General features: G+C 40.1%; 1 protein-coding gene across 1 annotated transcript in view; it reads right to left on the reverse strand.

Annotated features, from left to right (window-relative positions):
* The window catches only part of DAB1 (DAB adaptor protein 1), a 449,435-nt gene that overhangs the window by 132,908 nt on the left and 300,300 nt on the right, over nucleotides 1–16,227 (reverse strand). The window contains exon 3 of the mRNA XM_023549549.2: nucleotides 10,001–10,140. Coding sequence (XP_023405317.2) covers nucleotides 10,001–10,140 — 140 coding nt within the window. The remainder of the gene's footprint in view (nucleotides 1–10,000; nucleotides 10,141–16,227) is intronic.

The following is a 16,227-nucleotide window of genomic DNA, read 5'->3' on the forward strand; positions in this document are numbered from 1 at the left end:
TTCTAAAACTAAATACTAATTAGTTTTACAACTCTGGAAAAAGTTTTCATATGGATCAATTTTAGAGATTAGAAAGAAAATAAAAATCTATTGCCAGACTGTCTCGTTTTTACTTGGCAAAAAATATGATCATCATAGCTACATGCCTGTGGTTTACAATGTTTGCCCAAAGACATTTCATATTTTTTTTTACCCTTTTCCCATCACCTCTATGCTTTCAAGATAAGTACCTACCAAATGCACTGCAATTTTTAAAGTATCTGTTCCCCCACTTTTCCAAACTTTTTATAAACCAGAGATATGTATATAAGTCAATTGGAATGTAAGCTTCATAAAATTCAGAGATGCTATTTTCTCACTGCTGTACTCCTAGTAAACCCTGGTGGCATAGTGGTTAAGTGCTAAGGCTGCTAACCAAAAGGTCAGCAATTCGAATCTGCCAGGTGCTCCTTGGAAACTCTATGGGGCAGTTCTTCTCTGTCCTATAGGGTTGCTGTGAGTCGTAATTGACTCGACAGCAAAGGGTTTGGTTTTTTCCTACCCCTAGTAAAAAAAAAAAAAAAAATTTTTTTTTTTTAAGTGCCTAGAACAGTCCTGGAGGGCAGGAGGTGCTCAGAAAATAATTGTTAAATGAATGTGCCACCCAGGGCCTCCCCAAAGTTGATATGACTCAAGAGTAAAGGCGCTTGCTTTTTAAATTAGCTTCTGTGGTGGCCAGTTACAGGCAATCATCAGTTTCATCCTAGGTTACAACTTGGAGGGTACTGCTATTCAAGGGACTTACACTCAAGGGCTGTTGCTGACTCTGCATTTTGTATTTTGTGTCTTCCAGCCCCTCATCACTGTTTTCCTCCACAGATGGCAGAGACTAAACCCAACTTTCAGCTGTTACAGTTTTGAGCTTTCAGGAGTAGACAAGTCTACCATCAGGATGATTTCACATCTCTAGGAGATAAAAGCAGTTTGTGCTGCTCTCAGAACACTATGTTCTCAACATCAATCTTAGAGAACAGCTGGTGTTAGAGAGCAATAGGTACACCCAGAAGGCACAACACAGGCATTCTCGTGGGGTCATTTGGTTAGCCTCACTTTGGGTATTGGAAAGATTCTGTGGAGTCAGTTTATCTGGATTATACTCCTGGCTCGGTGTGATCATGGACAAATCACTTAACTTCTCAGTTCGGCTTCGTCAAGTGTAAATACTTATTCGGCAGGGTTGAGAGGATTAAATGAAAATTTATATAAAGTACCTAGTACAGTGCCTGGTACAACATAGGAATGTATGAAAATTAATTTCTACTACTAAATGCATGACTCCCTTTTAGAGGGTTGCTTAAAGTATGTGGTCTAGTTTCTTTTTGGATACTTAAATCTGTTGCCATCAAATTGATTCTAACTCGTGGAGACCTCATAATTTGCAGAGTACAACTGCACTCCATAGGGTTTTCATGGCTATGACCTTTCAGAAGCAGACTGCCAGGCCTTTCTTCCAAAGCACCTGTGAGTGGCTTACAGCTAATAATCTTTTGGTTGGTAGTTGAGTGCTTAACCATTTGTGGCATCAAGAGAACCATGTCTGCATGCTTACTGGTAGGAAATTCTCTCACTCATAAATGGCCCATTGTCAAGCCTCTCTTACACACTTACAGACATACAGAACATTAAATGAGTTTCCCTCGAGTCCATTCTGACTCATGGCGACACCATGTGTATCAGAGTAAATCATGCTCCATAGGGTTTTCCATGGCTGACTTTCAGGAACTAGATCACTGGCCCTTTCTTCTCAGGCACCTCTGGGTGAACTTGAACCTCTAACCTTTCAGTTAGCAGTGGACCACAGTAACCTTTGCCCACCCAAGGACTCCTATAGAACATTAGAGCCAGAGAAGCCCTTAAAATTAACCTATCCAAGTTCTCCATTCGACAGATGAGAAAAAGATGCCCCAAGAGGTAAATGGACAGTCCCGGGATGGCACACAGAGTGGGTGGAAAAGCTGAGACTACCACTCAGGTCTCCAGGCTCCTGGTGCAGGGAGCAGTTATTATTTCATATGTGTGGCACGCCCTACACACAAAACAGCACCTTATTCTTTATTTCTTGAAACATATACTATATATTAATTTGTTGTTTGTCTTTCCTCAATTAAATAAAAGCTCATATATATATGGAGTTTTGTCAGATTCATTCTATATCCCCAGTTCCTCGGACAGAGCCTGATATATAGCAGGTACTCAGAGAGTTGGTGACGTGACTTTCCCTCACCTCAGGTAGTAACTGAGTGGCCACATTAGACTTTGAACGTAGGACGACTTAACTTGCAAATCTGTGTACTTGGCTGAATCCGGAGTAAAATGACTTATAATGTCGACACCCATCTACCTCACCCTCTATCCTCAGGAATCTGGAAGCCATAAAGGGGAGGATAAGAAGTAGCCCCCTCACAAATGAAAGGATTGGAAGGGCAGTGTCAAAAGGGAGGAAAGTCTCTCTTTTTGCCTTATCCCTTCCTAGGTGAGGACATCACAGGACAGGATGGGAAGAGGGGTGTACTTTTGGTCAGTGTGATGGTTAATTTTATGGATCAAATAGGCTAGGATATGGTGCCCAGTTCTTTGGTACAACACTAGTCTAGTTGCTGTTATAAGTAATTAAAAAGTAATTACATGTGATTAATTCAGTTGTCCTCAAGTAAAGCAGATTACCTTCTATAATGTGGGTGGGCCTCAATCAATCAGCTGAAGACTTTAAGGGAAAAACAGAGTATTTGCCTAGGATGTATTCTGCCTCTAGGCTATAAATAGACATTTTTCCAGAACACTCTTACCCTTCACTCTTCTCATCAACTGACGTACAGATTTTGGGATGCAAGTCTGCAGGAGTCTCCAGCTTGCTACCTGACCTACGGATTTAGGACTTGCCAACCTCCTCAATCACATGAACCAACTCCTTAAAGTAAATCGCCTCAATCTTCGTTTCTCTCTCTCTCTCTCTCTCTGTGTGTGTATATGCGCACACAATCACACACATATATATAGTATATATATGAGTAAATACATATATGTATATATAGTACATATATATGAATAAATATATATAGTGTATATATATTGCGTGTATATATATAGTATATATATATGCATAAATATATATATATGAATATTTTTCGATACAGTGCTGGAAGAAGAGCCCGCTAGGTTGGAAGTCACTCAAAATGCACCCGTGGCCACAACAATGGACTGTAGCATACCAGTGACTTTGAAGATAGCATAGGAAAGGACAGTGTTTCGTTACACAGGATCGCCATGAGACATAGCCAACTTGACGGCAACTAACAATGACAAATATACATACATACATATATATCTATCGCTGGTTTTGTTTCTCTAGAGAATCCTAAGATAGTCACAAAGAGTGAGCTTCAATGTCCCCATTTCCAAAACAGTGCTAATAGTTCCTACCTCCCAGGGTTACTGGATCATCAAATAGCAACAGTCCTGGCACATAGTAGTGCTGACAATTATTAAGGCCCCCTCTGCTCCCTGGTTCCAGCAGCTATCAGAGAACCCCCTGGTAGTACATGGCTGTGTATAAAAAAGGGTGGAAAGAGCAAACTTGTACCATATTTCAGGTGCATTTCTGCTTGGGGCTACTGGTGGCAGCTTTACATGACAAATGAAAGAGAGAATGGCTATCCACACAGAGCTATCTTTGGGGAAATAAAAGTCTAATTTTATCAAACACATTTCTCCTATGAGACAGGACCCAGAGTCAAGCTCTGAAAAATTTCTCCATGTCCAGGCAGGCCTACCACCAGACCATGCCTCAGGACTTCCTCTCCCCAAGAGATTATTCATTGCTATCATGTAGAACCATCAGAAGTTCAGAACCCAGCATTAGACCGGGAGGCAGAGGCTGTAGATGTAGGCACTATTTGGGGTTCTGGGCCCAATATCAGCCGCTTGACCTAATAAGTCACCATTGGAAATCACAAGTTTCCTCTGTGATCGGGGAGACAGACATTTTCTTGAGTATCCCATACCACAATCCTGGAAAGTAAGAACTGTTTCCTATCTTTTACAGATGAGGAAACTTTGGGGTAGGGACATCAAGTGACCTCTCAAAACCTCAAGGAGCTAAGACAAATATCATATGATTTTACTAACATGTAATACCTAGAAAAGGCAAATGTACAGAGGTTAGAGTTTCAGGGTAAGGGATAAATCAATATTTAGGTGACACTGAGTTTTGACTCATGGGGATAAAAAATTTGGTAATGGAAACTGGTAATGATTGTACAAAAATGATTGATACAATTGATTTTATTGAATTAGACACTGGAAAAAATGTTGAACTGGCAAATACTGTATTCTCTATATTCTTTCAACAATTAAAAAAACAAACAAAACCTCAAGGAGCTAAAAAGTCATAGAGCTGGAATTCAAACAGGGATCTTTCTGTTTCTAAAGTTGGGGATCCTCCTACTGTAAGCTTCTCTAACAACCTATGTGAGAAGCAGAGATGAAAAAAATTAACAGAGAGTAATGCGTTTAATGCGTGCCATATTGCAGGTGTGCCACAAATACTCTGAAGGTACCTAGGTGGCACCACCAGCTTCCAGACTCAGGAGGGAAAGGGAACTCTAAAGAGAACAGTCATGTTTCCTACCTCATAGAGAGTGTCAGGACATTTAAATGAATCTGAGTGACTTGACAGCAATGATTTTTGTGCACATTCAGCACCTAGTACAGCGTTTAACAAGGATGGAGCACTCAGTACAACAGTTATTACTTTAATAATGATGTCATTAAGCAATACCATGTGCCAGGCACTATGTGAAGTGACTGACACAAGCATCCCTGAGGGAGTCACAGGTAGGCAGCGGGAGTTTAGACATGCAGAAGGGGTCAGACATGAGAGACAGGATAAACAGGCTGCACTACCCAGCTCGGGGTGCTGCGAGACTCAGATGAGATGGCATACATGAAAGGGCTTTGAGAACGTTCACACAGCATGATGCCTGCCCATGATGCTATGACTGTGATCACCACGGAACACACAAAGCACATGTGTGGATCTAACAGGCTTTGGGCATGGATGGCTGAAAACCTGGATGGCTTTTCCAGGAAGTACCATGTGATAAACTCGATCTCCAATCTCAGTCTTGCTACTTATCAGCTGCATGATCTTAGAGAAAAAAAACATATCCTCAGCCTCGCTTTTCCCAGTTAAAAATGGGGAATACAAATAGCTTCCATCTGGCTTTGGGAATCCCTGGGTGGCACAAATGGTTAAGCACTTGACTACTAACTGAAAAGTTGGCGGTTCGAACCCACCCAGTGGTACCTCAGAATAAAGGCCTGCTTCCAAAAGGTCACAGTCTTGAAAACCCTTTTAAGTGTAGTTCTACTCTGAACACATGGGGTTACCATTAGTCGGAGATGAGTTGAAGGCAACTGGGGTGTGTGTATGTGTATCCTGCTTTGTGCCCAGGGACTGAGCCCTTCAGACTGCACCTCCTGGTACCTTGGGCCTCCTTGCCCTCTGGCCTCTAGTTGGGCTCTGCTAATGTGAGGCACAGATAGATCAGAGGACATGAGGAGAGAGAGGTCAGGTATTTCTTCCCAGCTCCTTCCCATCTTTGATGCTACAACACTGGTAATAGTTATGTTGCTCCAAACTATATCCTTTTCTGATGGGGGAAGGGAACTTTCTCCACAATCCAGCTACCATTGGGTCCTAGTATACATATTTCCTCCTAGGGATGGTAACAATTTACTGCTGTGGCTAGTCTCTGGGTGCCTCACTGTCCCTTGTTTGCTACCTTAGCCTTGTCTCCCATTTGTAAGTAGCTCCTTCATTAAAGAATCCTCAACTGAACTATCTAGGGTAGGTTCTGTTCCTCTCAGAACCCTGACTGACATACTCTGGGTTCTGTACTAAGCCCTCCAGGCACTGTCTTTGAGATCTCATCTTCTCCTAGAGCTTCAGCCACCACCATTTTGTCCAATGCCTCTAAGACGTTGACTTCTTTAGGCGTCAATGATGTGTGGCAATTGGGAAGGAGCATATTGGTAGGAGCTTAACATCTAAGGGAAACCCTGGTGGCATAGTGGTTAAGTGCTATGGCTGCTAACCAAAGGGTCAGCAGTTCAAATCCACCAGGTGCTCCTTGGAAACTCTATGGGGCAGTTCTACTCTGTCCTATAGGGTCGCTATGAGTCGGAATCGACTTGACAGCACTGGGTTTTTTTTTTTTTTTTCTGGTAACATCTAAGTGGAAAACTAAGAGAAATTAAATGCAGATACAGAATAGAATACAGTTAAGGACTAAAATTAAATGAGGTACTAGGTACCAGGCTAGGCCTCCAGAGATCTAGGTTTAGATTCTGAGTTTATCACAGATTAAATGAAGGTTCTGGGGAAAATCTTCTAAACCTCTGTTTTATTTACAAAACAAGGAGACTAATATCTGTCTCACAAAATCAAGAGATAATATATGTGAAAGAGTTTTGTAGACTGCAAATTAAAATACAATGATGATGATGAGGATGATGGTGGTGGTGGCAGAAGAGGAGGACAGTGGGCCCCTCATACAAAAGGAATCACCTCTCAAACCTTAACAATCCCATAGAAAACTTGGTAAAACAGGACAGCATATGAATGTCAGAGAGTCTAGCAAAGGGAAACAGAATTTTTTTTTTTTTTTAATTTCTCATATAGCTTAACTTGGACAAGTGGGCCTTTTTGCAAGGCTGAGGCATTTTGTACTTCTTTGTCTCTTCGTTTCCTGGGCAGGTAGCCAAATGGAGAATCAATCATGTACATTTCTGTGTTTCCTAAAGAAAAACCATCAGAGGATGAAATGGTGACATTTTTCTTGGCAACGTGCAAATAATGAAACCCAGTTGTCTGAGAACCCAGAACCCCTCAACAAGATCAGCACATTTGACAGGAGCGCCTCATGGCAGGACAAACTCTTGGGGCTTTGGGGACCTCATGGTTATGAGGGATGACAGATGGAGCATCTCACTGCAGGCATCACACACACACGTATACATATACATGCACGCACACACAAGGCCAGTGTCATTGCCAGCCCTGGTCCAGCTAGCTTGGCCCAATGTTACTCCTGAAGGAGATGCTTCAGGGAGCAGAGATCGGTTTCTGCCTCTTATCTACTTAGACCTCGGTGCTTCCATGAAGGCAGCTGGCAAATAAGGTGATCTAAGACGGATGCCTTGTGAACGTCTCTCTCTCTCAGGATGTTGGGGAAAGATATATCAGTTCCTTTTTTCTCCTCAGCAGACATGTGACTCTGGGTGAGAGCCAGGTCTTTGGAGATGAAGGATTAAGCAATAACATTTTCTTGGTGTCTTTTAATTAATATTTGTCAGGAGCAAACATCCATTTTCCTGGCCTCATATTCAGAATGAAGAGACTTCAGCAAGAATGAAGTTTCTGGTCTTTATCCCTATCCTTCACTATCATCTCCTCAAGGAGGCAGGCATGACTCTAACAGACTGGGGAGCTTGAGAGAAGTGACTGAGCACATTTGGCTTAGTCTCTTGTGGGCTTTCTCCGTGGAATCTGCTCACTGGCAAAGAGGTTGCTCACAGGTCGGATCTCTTGCACAGTTACAGGTCTTACTCTGGGCTTGGCAGGGGCTGGGGAAAAGAAGGGGGACTGTGGTCATCCAACTCTTCCAGAGACCGAGAAGGACAGGCTGTCTCCTTCAGTATATCTAAGTCAGGCCCTAATACTACTACCAGTTACTGTTGAGCCAGTTCTGACTCGTGGTGACCCCATGTGTTGTCAGAGGAGAACTGTGCTCCACACGGTTTTCAATGGCTCATTTTTCAGTGGTAGATCACCGGGCCTTTCTTTCAAGGTACGTCTGGGTGGACTCAAACCTTCAACCTTTTGATTAGCAGTTGAATGTGTTAACTGTTTGTACCACCCAGGGTCTCTAGCATTAATGAGTCATAGAAGTGGAGTTCTGATTCCTCCTGTCCCACACCTTTGCCTAATTCTGAGTCAAATTTGAACTTGGGAGAGGATGAAGATGGCTCTTTATTGGACTGTTCTAAAATCTAAGAATATTGCTTAATTATGACAGAACAGATTCATACCGTCTTCGAAAATGATAATCTTTGAAATCATGGTTTTGATACCTTTTTCTAGTCCACATTATAATAGATAACAAAGCTTTTAAAACAAAGTTAGCTTATGTAACAGCTTAAAAAAAGAAATGGATACAGCCTAGAAAATTAATGATAAAATAAGGTTTTTAAAAAAAAAAATCATGACTTCTAGAGCCATACTATAGGAACACTTAGCATCTGATATATGTACTATACTATTGAGAAGTTTTATACAGTGTAAATGACAGTAATAGTTGTGATTTATTGAGCATCTATGAAAGAAACGGAAATATGGAGGGTGCTTTACCAATATTGTCTCATTTAATACTTTTAGGCACTTGGCCAGATTTGATTTGCATTGCTTTTTTTTCCTTCCTTCTTTTTATTCTTATGCTTAAAAAAATTAAATTGACTAAGTTCTATTCTCAGACATTATTTGAAGATGTAAAAAAATGCTCATAATTTTAAATGCAAAAAAGGATATAAAACTGTATCAACTGTAATTCTTATTTTATTACATATGTGTTTATAATTCATATATAATGTATGCAAAAACACAGGTTGTAAGTTATACACAAAAACGTTCACACTGATTTTCTTTGTGTGGTGGAATTGTAGATGATTTCAATCATCTTCCTTCTACTTTTCTGTTTTTCAAAGTTTTCTGAAATGAACATATGTGAATTCCATAATCGGAAAATAATTATTGCATGTTTTAAGTGTATACGATATTTTGCAGACTTGTGGCTATGTTATTTGTTTTTCTAATATTTTATATCACTCTTCAAAAAAGAAAACACAGAATATATGGAGAAAAGAATTTGGAAAAGAACGGTGTTCTTTTTTTGTATTTTTAAAAGGCCATCTAATGAAATATTTTTACTATTTTGTATGGAAACCCTGATGGCGTAGTGGTTAAGTGCTACGGCTGCTAACCAAAAGGTCGGCAGTTTGAATCCACCAGGTGCTCCCTGGAAACTCTATGGGGCAGTTCTACTTTGTCCTATAGGGTCGCTATGAGTCGGAATTGACTCGATGGCAGTGGGTTTGGTTTTGGTTTGTATTTTGTACATTTTAAAAAATTCCAATAGATTTCTCAATGAAAAAGCCTCTTTAAAGCATTTTAAGCCAGAAACCTCATTGTAATATCCTCAAATCCCAATATATAACAACCAAAAAAACTCATCGCCGTCAAGTCCACTTCGACTCATACTGGCCCTATTAGACAGAGTGGAATTGCCTCATTGGATTTCCAAAGTGTGGCTGGTGGATTCAAACTGCCGACCTTTTGATTAACAGCCAAGCCCTTAAACCACTGCGCCACCAGGGCTCCATACATATAGTTACATATTACTTCGAAAATATTTTTCCTTTATTATAAAGTGTTTGGGGTGCATAAATAGAAATTACAAGAATAAATGAAATCAGCTTTTATCCTTGCATACTATCTTTTGCCACATTTACCATATGGCAAAATAAATAAAATTTTATTAAAAAGTAACAAAGTAAAAATTTTTCAGAATATTTGAGGGACTAAACAATTTTATAATTTTACATTCGATTTTTGTTGGGGTTGCATAATGAAATTAAAGTTGAATAAAACGTGTTGCCCTCAAAAAATGGTAAAACAGAGCCTAGCAAATTACCTCTGCATAGTAGGTACTCAGTAAACATTTGCTGAAAGATTGAAATATTTTCCCAATGAATAAATGAGATGATTCAACAGTGAACGAAGTAATTTGCCAATAAATGACTAAAGTTATTTACCATAATGATGCTTAGGCATCATTTCTTCTTCTCATCCATGTTAAACCCACTATATTAAAAAAAAAAAAAAAAAAAAACACAGGCACAGCACCTTGAGTTTCATCATGGAATCTTGACATAACTTGTCTCCCCGAGCTGCAGAAACCTCATCAATCCCAATCAGCTTGGCCTTGTACCGGACGCCTTCACCTTTAAACCTCTTTATCAAAGTGGCTTCACTGCGATCCTGACCTAAAGACAGAGAAAAGCAGAATTCAGGTCTGGTGGTGCTCAGGCTCCAAAGGCCGTAAGTATCCACAGTTCCAAGATTCACTCTTTGGTTTCACCTATGCTACAGGAAAACCAAATCATTGGACCCAGCAGGATAGACGGAGAAAAGATTGAAGTCGATTTCATTTTACTTGGATCCACAATCAACACCCATGGAACCAGGAGTCAAGAAATCAAAGGACACTTTTCATTGGGCAAACTGGCAACAAAAGACCTCTTTTAAAAAGCAAAGATGTCACCTTGAAGACTAAGGTGTGCCTGACTCAAGCCATGGTGTTTTCAACTGCCTCATATGGATGTGAAAACTGGACAATGAATAAGGAAGACTAAAGATGAATTGATGTCTTTGAATTGTAGTGTTGGGGAAAAATATTGAACATACCATGGACTGCCGGAAGAACAAATAAACTGTCTTGGAAGAAATACAGGCAGAGTGCTCCTTAGAAACAAGGATGGTGAGACTACATCTTACATATTTTGGACATGTTATCAGGAGGGATCAGTCTCTGGAGAAGGACATCATGCTTGGCAAAATAGAGGATCAGCAAAAAAAGGGAAGAGCTTCCACGAGATGGACTGACACAGTGGCTGCAACAATGGGCTTAAGCATAACGACAATTGTGAGGATGGCACAGGACCAGGCAGTATTTTGTTCTGTTGTACATAGGGCTGCTGTGAATTGCAACTGACCCAATAGCACCCAACAACAACAACAGGATAGAGTGGTAATACTCCTGGGATGCAAATTCTCACTCCATACATTTAAATCCTGAAGCAAATTACTTTACTTCTTTGAGCCTCAGTTTTCTCAGGAAAAAAAAAAGTTAAAAATAACAAACCCCAGTAGAGCATTAAGATAAATCAGATAACACATGTAAAGCACCTAATACAGTGTATGATATCCAGTATTCAACAAATAAAAATCACCCACTAAGAGTTCACATCTGAAATTCTTGTTAGACTCCTATTAGCACTGGGTCTCTTTTGCAATTCCAGCATTAAATATGACTTTGGCCGGGGTCCGAGACCCTCCCTATACCCAGTTCCATGGGGTGTTTTATAGTGAGACTCTAGAGTAATTGTTTTGTATCAAGTAATGACGCGGGGACAATTATCAAAAAATGGTTTTACGATATCTCTTCTGCTAACTCATGTGTGTACAGAAATAGGCTTCCACACTTCTTGGTATGATGTCTCCATACCTTGCAAAGGGCTTTCTCCATAATTATTAACATAATATTTTGCTAAGACAAGTCAACCGGGAATTCAAACATAGCCACATAAAATCAGGACAGTAGTTACTGTGGACAGAGCACGTGCTTCGTGCGAGATGTTTTATGAACTTTATCTCCACTCTTCACAACAGCCCAACCATTTCCATTTTACAGATGATGAAGATGAAGGTCACAGAATTCAGGTGGCTTGTCCAAGTTCACATGCCAGCAAGTGGAAAAACACATAGGAATTCAAATCCAGCTCTAACCTCATCATACTTTGCCTAGCTACAGGTCAGAGCGTTACACATGTGGTTCTTGAAACCTAGAATGCCCTAGCCCTTTGAAGTTCATCTCCTGGAACATCATTAACCTTCAACTCTGGGTTACTCGTCCCCCATACCTTCCACTATCAGTCAGAAACCTAGAGCAAAGGACATGAGAGATAATTCAACCAATTTCCCTCTATCTGCTGGATGGGCATGATGTGCAAACTAAAGTCCCTTTCCGTGAAGTGGGATTCAGGATTATCTGAGGACAAACTTAAAATAGAAACAACAATAGCTGACATTGTATACGCTCTTCTGTTTCATGTCATTCATTTACACATTCAGCCCTTACTGAGCATCTTTTCTGTGCCAGAAACTGTTACTCTCACTGGCAACAGATGAATGAGACAAAGTCTATGCCCCTAGAAGCTCAAGCTCTGGCTGAGAACACAGAAAGTTTTCTGTGATAGCAAATAAAATGGTGCCACGCATGAGGCTTGGTGTCTAAGAAAGTATAAGCTTTAAAGACAGAACCTCATCTCAAATCATGGCTCCTCACTTGCATGTCAAATAGACTCTCTGAACCTGTTCCTTATCTGTTAAACGAGGATAAAATATGTACTTTACGGAGTTGCTAGGAATAGTAGCTTCAATGTGATAATAAGTGTAAAGAACATATTTTAATATCTGGCACAGGGCAGCTTATCTGTAAATGGCGGCTGTTGCAGTATCAGTGTTATTATCATCGCAGTAAAAGAAACATGTAGAAAATACAATGATGGGGGCAAAAGGAGGGATGTTCGTGCAGTCAGGCTTGGACCTATGGTCCCCAGCTCCCAGTTGGTGTTTTTTTCCACTCTACCCCTGCTGACTCCATTAAAGCCTTTGAATAATATTCTATATAACACAATAACACATGGATGATTAGTTACAAACTGTGATCGATGTAAAAATCAAACCTCAAAGTTATGTGAGAGCAGAGGTCAGAGACAAGAGCTGAGAACAAAGAGAAGACCACTTGCCATAAGAGACCTTATTTCAACATCTAGCTAAAGAACAGAGCCTGTGGTACCACAGGTCACCTCTTGCAGCCTTATTATGTAATATTTGGTAGTAGCAGCATCTAGCTTGATCTATGATTTCATGCGAAGATTATCTTACTCTGTCAAATATCATCTCTGCATTTTCAACACATGACACCACTTCATTCACCATTCTTTTTGCTTATTTGGGACTCCCCCAAAACGTCAACTATAATAATGATACCAAATAGCATTTATCATCTCATATACAAAGCAGTTTATATGCACTAACTCATTTAGCCCTAGAAACAATCCTAGAGGTGGGTACTATTATTCAGGTTTTATATCTGAGAGGCCAAGTACCTTGCCCATAGTCACATAGCTAGGAAATGAGTGGGACCTAAACCCAGAAATTTCTGATGCCAAAGCCCACCCTTATGGTTTGTTTGTGTTCCTTCTCTGTAAGCCCATTTTCTAAATCACTGTGGTTTGCTTCTCATCCACCAGATTTCCCTATAAATATAGCCCCATACTGACCTTGTACCAAACTCACTTGACTCAAATCTGTTAATACTGAATACACTGGCAGCATTAAAACTCTACTCGGCAATGAAGAGACAGATTGAAAAAGGAACAAATAGGTTTCAGTCATCATGTCATGTCCAGAAAGTGTCCATGAGTCAGACACAAAGACAATCTTAAGAAACATTTGTCAGGGAGGTAGAGCAAGATGGTCAAGTGAGTGGACACTTCCATTTACTCCTCCAGCAATTAACTCACTGAATAACGAATAAAAACAAGCATAGACTAAGATCTCAGAACTCCAGAAGGCAGCTGAGGTGTTGGAGAGTTGGGGTGATTCCAGAAATGGGGGAGAGGAGGAGCGGGGATGGCAGAGAAGCTGGGAAACCTACCCACTAACATCGTAAGCACTCGTTCATTGCAGCCAATTTGGGACGGGGCTGGGCAACACGCTAAACAGGGAACACAGAAAGGGAGCTATTCTGAGGAAAGTGTAGCCCAATTTTTTAAGGCAGTGCAGATTGGCCATGGGAATTCACAGGCTACACAATTGGGAGGGAGCAAAGGGAGGCAGTGACGCTGTGAGAGTGCACTGTTGAATTGCACTGACCCCAAGATGGACGGGCATTAGGACAGGGAGGAAATGCAAGGGCAGCAGGGTGAAGGGAATACTTCAGACAGACAGTGACATAGAGAGAAACAGCTAGCTCCCTGCCCACAGTGAGAAACCGCGGGAGAGTCTGTGAAGTGGCAAAAGGAAGAACCAGATCACTACACTGAAGAATTCTACCAAACATTCAGAGAAGAGCCCACACCAATCCTACCCAGTCTCTTCAAAAACATAGAGAAGGAAGGAACACTAAGGAACTCTTTCTTTGAGGCCATCATAACTCTGATACCTAAATCAGGCAGCCCTGGTGGTGCAGTGGTTAAGAGCTTGGTGCTAACCAAAGGGTCAGATGTTTGAATCCACCATCTGCTCCTTGGAAACCCTATGGGGCAGTTCTACTCTGTCCTATAGGGTCGTTATGAGTCAGAACTGCCTCTATGGCAATATGTTTAGTTTTGGTTTTAAATCAGGCATAAAAAAAAAAGAAGAAAATTACAGACAAAACATCTCGTACAAACACAGACGCAAACATTTTCAACAAAATTCTAGCCAACAGACTTCAGCAATATAAAAAAATCATGCCCCATGATCAAGTGGGATTCATACCAATATTACAAGGGTCGTTCAACATTAGAAAATCAATCAATGTAATCCACCACAGGGAAAAGAAAAAAAAAAAGAACCATATGACCATATCAATTAATGCAGAAAAGGCATTCACTAAAATTCAGCACCTTTCCTAATAAAAACTCTCACCAGTATAGGAATAAGAGCCAACATTATGCTCAGTGGAGAAAGGCTAAGAGCTTTCCCTTTGAGAATGGGAATGAAACAAGAATGCCCATTATCACTTTTATTCAACACTGCACTGGAAGTCTTAGCCAGAACAATAAAACAAGAAAGAGAAGTAGAAGGTATTCCAGTTGGAAAGGAAGAAGAAAACTATCTCTATTTGCAGATGATGGGATCCTACATATAGATGATCCTAAAGATTCCACAAGACAACTGACAGAATAGAAGAATTTAGCAATGTTGTAGGGTACCAGATCAACACACAAAAATCAGCTGGGTTCCTCTACACTAACAAAGGACACTCTGAAAAATCAAGAAAACAATACCACTGAAATAGCACCCAAACTGATAAAAAATGAGGATTAGCCTAACCAGGGATATAAAACACTTATTTAAAATGAAAATTTCAAAACACTACTACAAGAGACTAAAAGAGATTAAAAATAGAAAGATATCCCATGTTCATGGATTCAAAGACTTAATATAGTGAAAATACCAATTTACCTAAAGTGATCTACAGATACAATGCAATCCTGATACAAATCTCAACAATGATCTTTACTGAAAGGAAAAATTCATGACCAACTTCATACCGAAAGGAAAGAAACCTCAAATAGCCAAAGCAATATTGAAGGAAAAAACCCAGGAGGCCTCATATTCCCTGATATAAAAATATACTACACAGCCACTGTAATCAAAACAGCCTGGTATTGGTTCAACGATTGACACATAGACCAGTGGAACAGAATTGAGAACTCAGAATTAAACCCAGCCATCTATGGACAACTAATTTTTGACGTGAGGTCAAAGTCCATTCGATAGGGCAGAAAGAGTCTCTTTAATAAAAGGTGCTGGCAAAACTGGATAACCATTTGCAGAAAAATGAAACAGGACCAATACCTCACACCATACACAAAAACTAACTCAAAATGGATCAAAGACTTAAACATTAAACTAAAACCATAAAATTCCTGGAAGAAAACATAGAAAACTATGGGATATAATCTTTTGTAAAAATAGGATAACAAACATAACAACAAATTCACTAATAAAAGAAGACAAAATAGATAAATGAACCTGATAAGAATTAAACATTTATGCTTATCAAAAAACTTTGTTAAAAGAGTAAACAGACAACCCAAAGACTGGGAAAAAAACTTTGGAAACAACTTATTCGATAAAGGTCTAATCTCTAAAATCTATAGAAAACTGTGACAATTCAACAGCAAAAAGACAAACGATTCAGAAAACAGGCAAAGGACATGAACAGAACCTTCGCCAAAGAGGACATCCAAGCAGCCAACAAACATATGAAAAGATGTTCATGACCATTAGCCATCAGAGAGACGGAAACCAAAACTAAAGTGAGATACCATCTTACCCCAGCTAAAATGTTACTGATTAAAAAAAAAAAAAAAAGTTGGTGAGAATGTTGGGAGACTGGAACTCTTATCCATTGCCTGTGGGACTGTGAAATGGAACAGTCACTATGGAAAAGTGTATGGTGCTTTCTCAAAAAACTAGAAATAGAACTACCTTATGATTCTGCAATCCCACTCCTAGGTATACCCGCAAAAAATCAGAATCAAACCCTCTGCTGCTGAGTTGATTCAGACCCA

This window comes from Loxodonta africana, chromosome 3 (genome assembly GCF_030014295.1).
Source record: "Loxodonta africana isolate mLoxAfr1 chromosome 3, mLoxAfr1.hap2, whole genome shotgun sequence".
Lineage (NCBI taxonomy): Eukaryota > Metazoa > Chordata > Mammalia > Proboscidea > Elephantidae > Loxodonta > Loxodonta africana.